Here is a 16,909-nt window from a genome sequence, read left to right as displayed (position 1 = left end):
AAGTCTCCCCAAATTTATAAGAGATTTAATGGAATTTCTATCAAGTTCTCACAAAGATTTTATAGATAAAAAAATAGAATAAATCGGGATATATCTCTCAGGCTGACATTAAGGCTTAGCTATACAGCTATACTAATCATAACTATGAGGTAATGACAGAGGGATAAACTAATGGATCAGAAGAATTGAATAGTGAATCAAGAAATAGTCGCACACAAATACAGCCAACTGACTTTTCACAAAAGTACAAAAGCAATTTGGTGGAAGGACAGCTTTACAACAAATGGTGTTGGTGTAATTGGACATCCGTAGTTAAAGAAAGAAAAGGAATGTTCATAGCAGCTTTATTTGGAAGAGCCAAAACTGGCAAACACCCAGACGTCCTTAAATGAGACAGTGAGTATGCCATGGAATATCACAGAACCAACCACTGACACATGCAGAAAGCTGGACATGTCTCCAGAATATTGTGCTGAGTGGACAAAGCCAATCCCAAATGGCTACATACCGTACGATCCCACTTATACAACATCCCAGAAAAGACAAATTGTAAAGATGATGAGCGAATCAGTGGTTGCCAGGGATTAGGGCTGGTGGCAGAGGGGGTGTTGTGACTCTAAGGGGCACGGGGGATATGTGGTGAGGGGTCAGCTCTGGATTTGCACTGCAGGGGCAGCTACACAAATCCACCTGCTGAGACGACATCAACTACATGCCACAATGCAGCAGTGTCAGATTCCTGGTCTTGATACAGTATTACCACTAAGTAAGATATCATCGATGAGAAAAACTAGGCGAAGCGGACATGGGAGCTCTATCTTTGCAACTTCCTATGAATCTAATTATTTAAAAACAAGTACTAAGGGAAAAGAGCAGTAGTAACTCTAAACAGAACTTGGTATCCTGGTTTGGATTCTGCAACAGAAAAAGGATATTGAAATTTGACCTAAATAATCTCATACAAAAATTAACTCAAAATACACTTAAATATAAAATACTAAAATTTTTATAACACAGGAGAAAATTTGCAGGATAGAGGGCTTGAGGGAGAGTCTTATACTTGAAACCTAAAACAAGATTTAAAAATGACAAACTAGACCATAAAATTTAAACATTCTGTGAAAAACTTTGTGAAGGTGATAGAAGACATGCCATAGACTTGCAAAAATATATATATTTTCAAATCACATATGTGACAAGTGATTTGTATCTAAATTATTATTTTCAAATACCCAATAATGAACACTCAATCCAAATAAAAAACAGGCAAAAGAACTGAAAAAACATTTTACCAAATAAGATATACAGATGGCAAATTAACACATGAAAGATAATTCAACATAATTAGTAAGCAGGGAAATGCAAATTAAGACCACAACAAGGAAATACTACCATTATATACCTATCAGAATAGTTCAAAATAAAATGTGATAACACCATTGCTGGTAAGAATACAGAAAAACTTGATCTCTTACACTTTACTTGTGGGAATATAAAATGGTGCAGCCACTATGGAATACACTTTGGTAGTTTCAAAAAAAAAAAAACAAAACACTTAATATTCAATTACCATGTGACCTAGTAATCACACTCTGAGAATTTACCTTAGAGAAATGAAAACTTAGGTCTACACAAAACCTTTCCACAATGTCCATAACTTTATCTGTAATAGCCAAACTGGCCTGCACTAGGTATACAGTTTGTATTTTTAAAAATCTGGTACATCTATGCTGTGGTATACTACCTACTGTGTAATAAAAATAAACTATTGATACACATTGAGACTTGCTTGGAACTAAAGGGAATTATGCTGAAGGAAAATGTTTATATAAAAATATCACATATATCATTGTATAACAGTTTCATGATGATGAAATTATAAAGATGGAGAGCACATTAGCTATTGCTAGGAGTTCAGGATAGTTGCAATCTCCATGGTGATGGAATATTCTTCACCTTGATTGTAGTGCTGGTTACACAATCTCTACACGTTTTAAAAAGACACAGATATGTATATACAGTGAAACTGTGTATACTTCTTAGCTTTGATATTTATAAGTTGTGTAAAATGTAACCATTAGGAAAATTTAGGTGAAGGATTCACATGACCTTGCTATATTATATCTCTGTAAGTAAAATGTTCTAAAGAAAAAAAGTATCAAGCTAACCAGTACCTTAAGACTATTGAAAACTATGTAATGGTCACACAAGACAGTATTAGGGTTATCACCTTAAAGTTTTTTTCTTTTTTTCTTTTTTGAGCCATGGATAAGACTTTATTTTTTTATTTTATATAATTCTTACATCATTTTTTTATTTTTACACAATGTACGCATTTTCATTTTGGTTATATTCCCCATGCAATTCCCAACCCCCTCATTTTGACCTTAATCCCTCCTCTCCCCCCCCCCGTAGTGTGTCACTGGTTTATAGTTGCTTGTTGATTTTTTTCTTTATTATAATTAGTCTTTTTCCTGGTCCCTTATTTAGTTTTCTAAATTCCTGCTATGAGTGAGACCATCCAGTATTTTTCTTTTTCTTTCTGGCTTATTTCGCTGAGCATGATCCCTTCCAGCTCCATCCATGTTGCTGCAAATTGCATGAGTTTATCTCTCTCTCTCTCTTTTTTAAAGATCTATTTATTTATTTATTTATTTATTTATACAAGCACTGGGTACAGTCAGAAACATGGGAGGGTGAGAGAATTCACCAGAGCTAGAGTGGGGAACAGAACAGGCAGACTGACGAAATACACTGCTGAGGGGAGCAGAGGGCGCAGCAGGAGAGGTCTGCCGTGCCATGTGGGACCCTCGCAGGTAGCTGGGGATCAAACCGGTGCTGCAGAGGCTGCGGGCAGCTTCACAGTCCAGCGCTCAACCACTGCGCCACCAGGGGAGGCCCAAGTTTATTTCTTTTGATTGCTGAGTAATATTCCATTGTGTATATATACCACATCTTCCTGATCCAGTCATCTATTTTTGGGCATTTGGGTTGTTTCCATATCTTAGCTATTGTAAACAGTGCTGCTATAAACATAGGGGTGCAGGTGCCCTTTTGAATTAATGTTTCTGTGTCCTTAAAGTTTTTCTTAATGTGTTTTCCCAACGACTTTACATAAACAAGGATTATCTTTTTTTAAGATTTATTTATACATACAAAACTGGGGTACAGGTGAGAGGTGTGTGTGTGTGGGGGGGGGTGTATGTGAGAGGATTCACCAGAGACAGAGTGGGGAACAGAACAGGTGGATTGACTGAAATAACTGCATTTCTATGTTGTTTCCAATTAGACATAAAATATGAGTGTTACTGTCAACAGGGCTTCTAGAACCTGGTTGTTTGTTGAATTAACCTAGTTCTTGTTTACCACCTTACCTTCCTGTTATTGAGTTAACCTGGTAAAACCCTAGTCAGCTAATACCCTGCTTCCCTACTACTCCACACTGGCAATCAACCCATAAAACCAGGACCCCACCACTCTCAGGTTGAGAGAGTGGCTCTGAACAGTTGCTGATTCTCTCCTAGTATATATGATCCACAGCAAATGTTCCTTGTTTGAATCTTTGGTTGAGCCTCTCTCCAAATTCCTTGTCAGACCAAGAAAGCCAGACAAGAACTCTCAAAGATCTGTAAAAAAAAAATTGGCAAACATAAAAGGATATTGAGACCCCCTCCTTTGGTGTCTGTGATGCTGGGTGGGGCTGCAAGCTCTCTGGATGACCCATGCAGCAGCAAGAACCCTTTTGTTCTCGGATCCTCTGGGGAGGTATATGGGCAGTGTCCACAACTGGGTTTAAGTTTACTTTTGGTTTCAAGCAAGACAGGCTTGTGAGCTCCTGGGTTAATTGAGTAGTATTTGTTCAGCTCACCAAAGAAAACAGGCGTGAAGGAAGTCCGGACAAAACACCCTAGATGCACTGTCACATGCGTTAGGTGAGGTAACAGTTAACTTGGGGAAACAGATTGTCTTTACCTATTTCCATGTCCAAAGATGCCTGGGCCTTAACTATAGAAATGGACTAGGGGGCAGAAATCAATGACTTCCTTCAGAATTTAAATTACTCTTCCAGAGATACAAATTGTGTGAAAACACCATTTAGACAATTGGGTACAGGCTTGTGTAACAATTCTCAGTGGGACCCCAATAACCACAGTCACCTGGTCCTGCTTGAGTATTATTGTAACCTCCTCCTAAGGGAAATGAGGTTGGCTAGCCAGAGGCTTGTCAGTGGTCAAAAGCTAATGATGTTATTATCCAGGAGCCTCAGGAGACTTGCCCTCAGTTTTCATGGAGAGACTGAAACATTCCAATGGTATTGCTCCTTGCATATGGGCTTCCCAGCAAGAGCTAGAGTCTTAAATACCTCTCTTATAACTCAGAGAGCCCCTGCCATTACGTGCAAGTTACAGGACATCCACCATTCTCCCAATTGGTGGAGGTGGCCTTCCGAGTATTTAATAACCCAGATTTGACAGAGATGGACTTGAAATGGCAAGTCTCCTACTGGTGGATGCCCTTCAAGATCAGTCGGGGACAAGACCAGGAAAGGATAATCCCCAAGGACAATTTCAGGTGAGTTCCCCTGGCCTCCAATCAGGAGGACATAGACCCTACAAGTTGGGACCAAATCAGTTTGCCATATGCAAAAAGAAGGGAAACTAGGAGGGCGAGTGTCCCTTCCATCCCCCAAAGAAGGAGGGAAAAGGCAAGCCCAAGTCCCCAGAGGCCTGACAGTCAACAGCACTACAAGGCCCAGGGGTTTCATCTGTCTCACAGTAGTCAGATTTCCACTGCCCCAGAGAAACCCTGGCTGATCTTGAACTTAGGGGTGAAATGGTCTACTTTTTAGTTGACACCGAAGCCATCTACTTGGTTTTCAACATACAGAAAGTGTAGTAGGATCTCCTCCATCTTGTAACAAAAAAAAATCACCTAGACAAAAATAGGAATAAGAAACTAACCACCGAACGAATTGCACTCCCTATACCTCCTCCTCGTGATTAACCATTAACTGGCTCCTACTGCATTCCTGGGAGCTTGAAAAACTGATTGTATTGAATCCCTAATAGAATTCTCTGTCCTCCTGAGGTGGATCAGAACAAATCTCTGCTGATTACTGCTGGGAAAGCTAAACACCTTGACTCCTGTTGCCTAGAAATGCAGCCTCTTGGACCCTCCTTTGAAGGGCTGGAGGTGGGGGCAGGAATGATTAACATTGTCATTAAACAGGCTATGGAAACTTCACATGGCCAGGAACCAGATGTGGGGGTAGAAATAGTTAATCTTCTTTTCCCCTATCCTGAAATGATTAATAATCCTTGCAGATAACCAACCCAACTCCAAAGTAAAAATTCCACCTAAGTATAAAATACCAGGCAGACCCTGCCCTAAGAATGCAGCTTTCACCCCCTTGTGTCTATGCAAATGTCTCTCTTTTTTAAAGATTTATTTATTTATTTTATACAAGAACCGGGGTACAGACCAGACGTGCGGGAGGGTGAGAGGATTCACCAGAGACAGAGTGGGGAACAGAACAGGCAGACTGATGAAATACACTGCCGAGAGGAGCAGCGGGTGAGACAGGAGAGATCTGCCCCGCCATGTGGGACCCTCGCCGGCGGCCGGGATTGAACTGGTGCTGCAGAGGCTGTGGACAGCTTCACAGCACAGCACTCAACTGCCTGTGCCACCAGAGAAGGCCCACAAATGTCTCTCTTTCTTAATAAACTCGCTATGTGCCAGTTAAGGTGATTTTGTTCAATTCATTCTTAATGGGATCCAAGGAACCCTGACTTGTCCCACATCAGAAAGGACCGTTATCATCCCCCAAATTTGCTCAGTAACTGAGGTATCAGGAAAAGAACAAACTAAGAGTTTCCTTCCTTCCTGTTCATACCAGAATGCCAAGTCCCCCTCCTAAGGAGAGACCTGTTAGCTAAGTTCAGAGCTGTTTATTTGGAAGGCAATAACTGCACTCTAAAGGTACTAGTGCAATCCCGGGAGGCATTGGTGGCCTTGCTAGCCATAAACAAAGGGGGGTGGGCTTTCTCTGGGGGACTTGCCTGGGGTCAACACTAAGGTTTGGGCCCAGGAACAGGTAGGAGAGGGCCAGATATGGTTTAATCATCCACAATAAATTCAAGTGCCTAGCACTGAAGCCCTGCCTACAGCAGAATCCCCAAAGAAAAGAGGTCTCAGAGGGGATTCAACTGGTAACTGCGCCATTCTTCATACAATTCCCCAATCTTCCTAGCAAGAAAACCCAATGGAGAGTAAAGGTTAGTATAAGACTTGAGGATGATTTCCCTACACTCCCTAGCCCCAGGAATTGTTTGCCTTTGAACGGCAAACAAAACTCCCCATAAAACACAGTATTATTGCACTATGCTCTCACAGGAGTTTAAAAACTCTGTGGAGGCGCTAGCCCACGGGTCCTGAAGTACTTGGTCCTGCCTGCTGGATGACCCTTTGATGGCCAGCACCTCCCAACATGAATCTGACCTCAACCACCAAGATTTTGAATCACTTCATGGAGAAAGGATATAAGGTTTCTAGGAAAAAAGCTCAAATTACCTGAGAGATACCCACCTAGGTTTTATAACTGAAGAAGTGAAAAAGAGGCTGCCTACAGATAGAAAGGAAGCCCATCTGCTAGGTCCCCATTCCAAAAACTCACAAAGAGCTGTAGGAATTCTTGGGAATGACAGGGTTCTGTTGACTTTGGATTCCCAACTTCAGTCTAATAGCTAAACCACTGTTCAGGCCCTGCAAGGTCAAGGTAGGGATACCCTCCTCTGGGATTAAAACTGTGATAGAATTTAGGCTTACTTTTATCTCCTTATTGCAAGGGAACTAAGGATCTGGGTATATGAGTGAAATGTGTCTTATTTCATGTAATAAAAATAACAATTGAATCATGTGTTCTAGAAAATATGACAAGTTACTTGTGAGTCTTCTAATTTAAAGGGATAACCGGGTAACAGTTTTTATAGGTGCTTATAATCAAGAAATTCAGAAGGTAAGGTTTTAGGAGTTGAGAATTTTTATTGACGTGTGAAATTGAAACTAATGAAGATAATGAAATGAAAAGACCCTATGGGAAAAGGCAGGATGTCTTTGTTTGAAGGCACAGAAAATGGAGATAGTTTGTTCAGAATCTAAAAGATTTTGCCTGAAGATTAAGCTGGTTGTTTTTGGAATGGAATAATGTAATACATGATAAAAGCAAAAGAACTTATAGAGGGTTTAAATGAGAAATCTTAGAAATGAATTTTACATGGTCAAACTAAATAAGATTGAATGACTTGTAATTTCTAAAAATTAAGCCTTAATAAATAGTCAACGTACGTAAAACCAAATCTCAATTTTCTTCCATCTGCTAAAAGGAAAAAGGTATTCTTAAACTGTGGTCAGATTTCAGTGAGAAGCTGATGTTGAAAGAGGGCAACTGTGCTAAAGTTACCAAGACTTCATTTGTTTTACTGTGTTTAACAAGACTTAAGAAAAGGGTAACTCATCTTAGTTGATACATGAAATAATTGAATTTCCTGTTTTAGTGAATACCTGTAACTTAGGGGGAAAAAAAGATGTGTTTTAGCAGTATTTGAGACCAGAAATTAACACCCAAATTTCTGATTTCTGCATCAATCTAACTAATACTGAGATAGGAAGGGTCCTGGGATAGTGACTGGGACAAGACAGGGATCAAGGACAAAAGTTTTGCAAGAATTGTACTGTTGGGCCTCCCTGGTGGTGCAGGCAGTTGAGCCCCACGCTGTGAAGCTGTCTGCAGCCTCTGTAGCACAGGTTCGATCCCAGCCGGCCGGGGAGAAGCCTACATGGCAGGGCAGACCTCTCCTGTCTCGCCCGCTATTCCCCTCAGCAGTGTATTTTGTCAGTCTGCCTGTTCTGTTCCCCGCTCTGTCTTTGGTGAATCCTCTCACTGCACATCTGGCCTGTACCCCAGCTCTTGTATAAATAAAAATAAATCTTAAAAAAAAGAATTGTACTGTTCCCGTGGGCTGGTATGCAAGAGGTGAAAAAAAAAAAAAAAAACCTGATAACTTTAGGCCCAGACACCTGTTGGCAAAATTTCCTTGGGCCATTTTTTTTCCCACTAATATTCCCCAGCCTGGGCATTTCTGAGTCTTTCCACAGTTTATCTAGTTGGCTGCTATGGGAAAAGAGTGAGTTAAAAGACCCAGAAGAGAAAAGGAGTTAGAGTCCTTGTGACGATACCAGTTCAACCTGGAGCTGCAGATAACACAGCATCCAAGAGATGTTCACAAGCCCTGCACGACCCTCGAGCTACAGCTGATTGGTGCACACAACTAGCATCAACAAATGGACTTCAGACAAGTCCACTCTCCTGCTTTCTCAGCCAATAGAGCTTAACTTCTTTGTTCTCAAACTCTATTCCTAAAACCTTAATAGGCCCCTAGCCCCTGCACTTTCTGGAGTCTCTTGCTAATCACCAGTGTTTGTAGAGTACTCTTTTCAATCTTGACCAGAGGCTTCCAAGAGCCTTTTCCTGGGCGTGGGAGCAGGACCCTTTGGTCCATCTCTTTGACTACTGGCAGGTGGAGCAATGGACAACAGCTGGCATGCTACAAGCTTATTCACCCGTTTTTGTGGGGAGATTGGGATCACACTGAGGGCCCTGGTTCCGATGACAGAATTACTAAGGTGCAGGTGGACAGAACTGAAACCTTCCCTCAGGTATTGAAAAGTAATTGACCAGGTTTAAGTAACCTGAAGATCTAGTGCTGGTTCTCTATTACCTTCAGGGTTTATTGACTAGAGATTAATCTAGTCTTGACAGATTGCTGAGGCCCTGTCTGAGAATAATTGCTCTTAAAATCTTTGTCACTCTGGGTAATTAAGTATTTTAGAAAAATCTGTGTTATGCCTGTTGGAAAAAAACTTCCCTATAATCAAAATTCTAAAATAATAAAGCTTTTGATGAATAAAAAGGAAAAATCTTGGGGCCTCCCTGGTGGCACAGGAGTTAAAGTCTCAGCAGTATCAAGCTATCATCAACCCGGGCAGCATGAGTTCTATCCCCAGCTAGGGAGCTAAGCCACATATGGCGCAGCAGACCTCTCCTATCTCGCCCGCTACTCCCTCAGCAGTGTATCTCAGTCAGTCTGCCTGGTCTGCTCCCCACTCCGTCTCTGGTGAATCCTCTCACCCCCTGCACCTCTGGTCTACACCCCAGTTCTTGTATGCATAAATAATTTTTTAAAAAAATAAAAAGAAAAATCAGAGGTCTTAAGGACATCTAAGACACATTAAAAACCCTGTTCTCCTTGTGGAAAAAAATGTTAAGCTGGGCCAGTTTGGTTATTTTGAAGCTTTTATGAGGAACACTGAATATATGTGAATACTGATGAGTGTTATAAAAGTATGTGAAACTTTACTGTGGTATAATACTACTTGTATCAATTCTGGTTATTCTAAAATACTGTATGTCACAAAATTGAGTAAAATTCCTTGTCAAATTGCTTTATAATAAGACTAAGTCTTGCCATTTACAGAAATTCCTTATTTTAGTGCTTTGTATTCAGAGAAATTCACAGGAAAACAACTGACAAATACTCTGAAAATACAGGTTTGTCACAGAAGTGAGGAGAAAAGAAATTGTAGAGCTTATGGAAAAAGCTGTGCTCATAATAATTGCTTACAAGAAATCTGAGATTTTCTAAACAGGACTGAATGAATTAGAGGGGCATACATAGATATATTGTCAGGTAGGTGGAATGAACCCTGGAGCAACCATACCCAAGTACAGCCCGCTGTTACCCCAGAGGAAATCCAAGAGCCTGTGGACCCTGGGTATTTGTGTAAGCCAATCTTTGACCTAAAATTGCTGTTTAAAATAAGATACTAGAAGGTCAAGTAATTCTATCCTAGGAATAAATGGATGGTTGGCAGCTTGCTTTCTTCTTGCCTTCTGAATATTACTGTTTTTGCCCTGCAGTAAATGAGTCCCCCACCCCTGGCCCTTGGGAAACTCCAAATGGCCCTCGTCTAAGAGTATGAACAAATGTGAACCCAGCCAGGGAATGCCCAAACCTATCTCTGCCTCGCTCAGTTGAAATTCCATTCCTCTATGGGTCCCCATGATGACACTGCCCCCTCTTCAGCAGGAAGTAACAGTAGAAAAAGACTATCACCATTAAACCCCCTTAAGAATAAGGAATGGAATGCAACAAAGGGGTTAGTTACAGAGCCCCTGGTACATGGTCCTTGTTTACTGAGTTAACATGGTCATTGTCCTTATCATTAAGTTAACCTGCTAAAACCCTGGCCAGCTAATATCCTGCTTCCTCACTAGCCCCACCCTGGTGATCAACCCCATAAAGCCAAGACCCCAGCAGCTTTCTGTTGACAGTATGGCTCAAGGCATTTGCCTCCCCTATCCTACTGTGTGATCCATAATAAACATCCCTTGCTTAAATCCTTGACTGGGTCTCTCTCTAACTTATTTGCATCATATCAATATAGACAGACAAGCACTCTTAAAGCATTATGGGACAAAACATGTACCATTGTGAAATTTAAAATTTTGAGAAACTGAGCAAATATAAGGTCTAGAGTAACTGAAAAATTAGACTAGAGTTAATTAATAAAATTATTTCTTGACACGTATAGTATTTTTAAAAGTTACAAACTATAAAAATGCATTTATTATTTAAACACTTACTCATGTGCTTTTGCAAATTTACTGTAGAAACCATCCCTGTGGTCAAACTCTCCAGGCTCTATAGACAAATATCTAATAGAATAATACTCTTCCCTATGGTCTAACTAGAACTTTATTAGCCTTAATCCTAGGTCCATTTTATGACTTCTAGAATTGAAATATGTGTTTACACACACAATATATAATCTTTCATGCTTTAAAATATTTATTAAGGCCAAATATTTATACCTCAGCCATTTTCATATTTTCATTAAACTAAATCCTATTTCTTCATCCTTTTCTCAAAGGCCAGGCTTTCACACATCTATGTGCATGTATATACGTCTGAGTATATATATATATATATATATATATATATATATAATTTTCTCTCTTCCAAAAGCAGTTCCAGCCCATTAATTGCTAATGGTTCAAACAGTTAAAAGCAACATCAGCAATACACCCTATTATCTACAGTAGTTTAAAGAATACAATTCAAATTTCTACAAGAGAGCAGGAATACTTTGTTCACTTTAAAACCCTCTAAGATATTATATATATATCTTATATATTAGTATTTCATATATGTATTTATATCAAAGATGATATAAATGTGGTCAATAAGAACAAGAAAAGATGGTCAGTATCAATGTTACTATGAAAATGAAAATTAAAACCACATAAAATATCCTTATAAACCAATACAATTAATTTTTAAAGGAACATAAAAAGCAACTGTAAATCTCATACATTGTTGGTGGGAATGCAAAATTATACAAAAACACCTAGAAAACTGTTCAGCAGTTTCTTACAAAGCTAAATAAAAACTTACCACACAATCTAGCAACCAATTCCTGGATTATCATTTCACTTGCATAAATTTCTATTGATCATGCAAAATTATATGTATGAATGTTTAGAGCAACCTCAATTTTAATTCCAAAACCTGGAAAGAACTCCAATATCTCTCAAGGGAAAATGGATACACAAACTATGATACATACATATAATGGAATACTACTCAATAAAAAAGGAACAATCTACAGATATTTGAAAAAATATAAATACCAGATGCATTTTGCTAAGGAAGTCAGCCTCAAAAGATTACAAACTGTATGACATCTTGACTGAATTCCTTAACTCAATTTCTTAAAGCAGAAACAAAGCTATTTTATATTTTGACTATATCTTACATATGTCAAAAATGTATTACAGTGCACTAAGAAGAGTGAATTTTACAGTATACAGACTTGAAAATGATTTTCAAATGCTTCTTACCTCACATTAGTTTCATCATTAAACTCTTCAGCCCATTTTTTCCTTGATTGTGCAGTTGTAGAACCATCTAAACGGTAATAGTCAATGTTTCGGAGCCATTTCCCCTCACCTGAAAATTTAACAAGAAACTGTAGGTTTCACTCCAGGTATGAAAGATTGGTTCAACATATGCAAATCATTAACATATGCAGATCAAAAAAAAGGTAAAAATCACATGATCATCTCAAAATACACAGAAAAAGAATCCAAGATTCAACACTCACTGATGATTAAAATTCAATAAAATGGGAATAAACAAAACTTATTCTCAACAATAACAAAGGCCGTATATGATAAGCCCACAGCCAACATCACACTCAATGGTGATAAATTGAAAGCCTTTCCTCAAAGATCATGAACAAGACAAGAATGACTACTTTCATCACTACTAGTCAACATAATATTGAAGTCAAAGCTGGACCAATTAGGAAAAAAGATGACATAAAAGAAATACAAAATGAAAAAGGGGAAGTGAAACTAATACTATTCACTAATGACATAATATACACAGAAAATCAAAGACTCCACCAAAAAATTACCAGATAGAATAAATGAAATGGTAAAGTAACAGGATACAAAAATCAATACAAAAAAGCTAACTGCATTACTAATCATAAATATCAGAAGAGGAAATTTTTAAAACGATTCCATTTATAATCATACCAAAAGAATGAAATACCTGGGAACAAAGTTAATGAAGGAGGTTAAGGACCTACACACTGAAAACTGTAAGACTATGTTAAAGGAAATAAGACACAAAGAAACTGAACAATATCCCATGCTCATGGATTGGTAGAATAGACATTGTTACAATGGTCATATTAACCTAAAGAAATTGACAAATCCAATGCAATACCTATCAAAATACCAATGACTTTTTTTCAAGGACATAGAATAAACAATTATAAAATTTATATAGAATCACAAAAGGCCCTGAATAGGCAAATTCTGAAAGGAAAAAAGAAAAATGGAGATATCACACTCCCTGTCTTCAAACTGTACCACACAATAGTAATCAAGTATGGTATTGGAACAAAAATAGAAATGCAGATTAATGAATGGAATAGAATAGAAAGCCTAGAAATACACCCATACAAACATGGACAGTTTCCTTTTTAATAGTGTCAGCAAACATGGAGTCACATGCAAAAAAATCAAACTAGATCTTTAGACAAAAATTAACTCAAAATTGATTAAAGATTTGGATACAACACCTGAAACCATAAAAATACTTAAGACAAAACGTAGGGGATACACTACCAGACATAAACCATAGAGATGTATTTGGGGACACAACTCCATTGGCAAGGGAAACAAACAAAAGATTAAATAAGGGTGGCACAAGGGGTTAAGCACAGCACTGTGAAGCTATCTGCAGCTTCTGCAGCATGAGTTCGATCACCAGCCAGCCAGGGAACTACCCACATGACGCAGCAGACCTTTCCTGCTTCTCACCTGCTTCTCCCCTCAGCAGTGTATTTCAGTCAGTCTGACTGTTCTGCTCCCCACACTGTCTCTGGAGAATCCTCTCACCCTCCACAACTCTGGCCTGTACCCCAGTTCTTGTATGCATAAATAATCTTTAAAAAAAAAAAAAACACCAAATGGGACTACACCGAACTAAAAAGCATTTGCACCTCAAAAGAAACCATCATAAAAACAAAAAGGCAAGCTATGCACTGGGAGAAGAGATCTGCATATCACACATCTGACAAGGGGTAATTTTCCAAAATATAGAAACTCTACAACATAAAAACAATTTAATCAAAAAGTGGGATTAAGAGTGATGAGGGAACAAAATGGACTATAGTGGAGGACTGTGGGTACTTTGGTGGTTGGTATGGCATGGTAACAACACCTGAAGGGAGGTTCCCATACCTCTCAATCACAAACATTGTAAACCAATGTCACCTCATTAAAATAAAACACAACAAAATGGGCAAAAGGCCTTCTCCAAAGAAGACATTCAGATGGACTACAGTGACATGCAAAATCATTCAACATTACTTATTATAAAGGAAAATGCACATAGAAACCACAATGAGATATCACTTTACCCCAAAGAGAACAGTCTACAATAAAAAGAAAGGAAACAACAAATGTTGGCAAGGATGTAGAGAAAAAAGGAATGCTCACCAAATTTTTGCTGTAATTTGGTACAGTATCTATAGAAAATGGTATGGAGGTTCCTCAAAAAAGTTAAAATGGACATACTGTGTGATCCAGCAATACCACTGGTAGGTATTTTACCAGCTAATACAAAAAGATGTATGCATTCCTATGTTCATAGCACTATCCACAACAGCCAAGTCAAGGAACCTACCTTAGTACCAGATGAAAGACAACTGGATAAAGAAATTACAGAATGGACTACTACTCAGGCATTAAAGAAAGACAAACTAATGCCATTTGCAACATAATGGATAGATCTTCAGGTGATTGTGTTATGTGAAATATGAATGACCAAATAGCACAAACTGGCAAATGACAGCAAAAATAAATTTTAGAATTTTAGAATCACATTACTAGAGGGTACAGGGGAGAGAAAGGAGGGAATAGGGGAAATAAACAGATATGAATATTGGCATGGAAGTTGTGGTGGAGGGTGAATGAATTATGTAAACACATGGAGATGTTAAAATGTATCCCCCCCAAGGTTGTACAGATATATAAACAATTAATAAAAATATGAGGGATTAAAAATTAGGCAACAATAATAAAAGTTAAAAAATTTGACATACGGAGAGCAGGGGTAGGATCTGCTATCAAGGGGAACTGCGGGCACTGGGAGAGCACAGCCCCTGTGCCATCGTTGGAAGACAGAGACCCAAATCCCCTTCTGGAAGTGGGTTAATACAGAGGGAGTGGATCTTCAGGGACAGCAACCATCAACATATCCACAGCATCAATACCCTTGTGGAGTTTATGCACAACAGTGCTGAACTTGGTCTGACCACCAGTTCCCGACATCCCAGGAAGAGCAACCCGAAGACATGCCCACCAGTAGCAGTGACAGTGTCCCAAATCATAGAACAAAGTGGAAAACAAACAACAGGGAGAAGGTAAAATACAAATAACCAAGTAAGCTCTCAGGGGAAGGAGACATCACAAAAAGAAAATCAGTCCCCAGAACTCAACAACAATGACATGGAAGAACTTCTCTGCCTGCCAGATAGAGAACTGTAAATCATCATGACCCAAAAAATAAAGAAGACAAAAATTCAAAGAATGATATGAGAAAATAATTAATGAACTGAAGAATGAAATTGAGTCCCTAAAGAAGGAAATAAAAGAAACACAGGAGATTAAAAGATTAACAGAGGAGCTAAAGAACTCTGAAAAAAGCAATGAAAACAGAATTGATGGAAAGGAACAAATCAGTACTCTCAGAGATACTGAAATAAAAAGAACCAAAAAAAGAAAAGGAAAGAGAAGTACAAAGGAAAAAGAATGAAGAAACACTTTGACAACTATCTGACTCCCTGAGGAAAGGAAATATAAGAGTAATAGGAATCCCAGAAGGAGAGGAGAGAGACATAGGAATAGAGAAAATATTCAAAGAGATAATTGAAGAGAACTTCCAAGCATGAAGGAGATGAAAATAGACATACAAGAAGCGACAAGAACACCAAATAACCACAATGAAAGGAAAACTCAGCAAGACACATAAAGCAATGTTTTCAAGAGTCCAAGACAAGGAAAAAAATTATAACGCTAACAAGGGGGAAGAACAGATAACCTACAAAGGAAAACCAATCAGGCTGACATCAGACTTCTCTGAATAAACACTATGGGCAAGAAGAGAATGGAGAGACATATTCAACAAACTATAAGACAACAAATGTCAACCAAGAATACTTTACCCTGCAAAGCTCTCCTTCCTCTATGAAGAAAAAAAAGGACCTTCTCAGACTTACAGAAACTCCAGAAAATCATTACAATTAAACCCCCACTCCAAAAAATACTAGAAGAAGTCCTAAAGCCAAAACCAACAGAGGAATGAATAAGACCAGAATAAGGCAAGGAATAAAATCACAAAAAGAAAAATAAAATGGCAAATACAGATACCAACATATCAATATAAACTCTTAAATGTAAATGGATTAAGTTCATCAATAAAAAGACAGAGTAGCAGGCTGGATTAAAAAACAAAATCCTAACTTCTGCTGTCTCCAGGAAACACATTTAAATACAAAAGATAAACACAGACTGAAAGTAAAAGGTTGGAAAACAATCCTACAAGCAAATGGACCAAAAAAGAAGGCAGGAACAACTATATTTATATCAGATGAAATATATTTCAAACTAAAAAAGATAAAAAGAAACATACATGGACACTACATTATGTTTAAGGGGACAATACATCGGGAAGAGATAACACTCATCAACATATACTCACCAAAAGAAGTAGCACCAAAATATATCAGAAAATTATTACCACCTCTGAAAACAGAGAAAATACATATATAATAGGAGACCTCAACATCCCACTCTCACCAATGGACAGATCAATGAGACAAAAAATAAACAGACAATAGAGCCCTAAATAAAGACCTATACTTCACGGGCTTAACAGACATCTATAGGACACTGTACCCAAAATAATCCGAGTACACATTTTTCTCAACTGCACATGGATCATTCTCCAGAATCAATCACATATTGAGCCACAAGACAAAAATCAACAAATACATTAACATCAAAATCATTCCAACTATCTTCTCGGCTCATAAAGGCATCAAACTAGAAATCAACCATGAAAAGAAAGCAAGGAACCCTCTCACTTCATCAAGATTGAAATCCACACTAAAGGAAGACTGTTGTATTAAAGAGGAGATCAAAGAAGAAATTAAAAGATACTTTGAGTTGAACCACTTTCCAGAATTTAGGGACACAGTAAAAGCAATA

At 38.3% G+C, this 16,909-nt stretch overlaps 1 protein-coding gene across 2 annotated transcripts in view; it reads right to left on the bottom strand.

The window, feature by feature from the left end:
* The window catches only part of ATRX (ATRX chromatin remodeler), a 155,170-nt gene that overhangs the window by 43,193 nt on the left and 95,068 nt on the right, over positions 1-16,909 (bottom strand). For both annotated transcript variants that reach the window (XM_037511634.2, XM_054695664.1), the window contains exon 23: positions 11,963-12,071. In XM_037511634.2, the coding sequence (XP_037367531.2) occupies positions 11,963-12,071 (109 nt within the window). The remainder of the gene's footprint in view (positions 1-11,962; positions 12,072-16,909) is intronic.

The sequence above is a fragment of the Talpa occidentalis genome, unplaced genomic scaffold (genome assembly GCF_014898055.3).
Source record: "Talpa occidentalis isolate TD23 unplaced genomic scaffold, MPIMG_talOcc4v2.1 talOcc4.15, whole genome shotgun sequence".
In the NCBI taxonomy this organism is placed as follows: domain Eukaryota; kingdom Metazoa; phylum Chordata; class Mammalia; order Eulipotyphla; family Talpidae; genus Talpa; species Talpa occidentalis.
The sequence above is the reverse complement of the archived record's forward strand: the minus strand, read 5'-3'. Positions and strand labels throughout refer to the sequence as shown.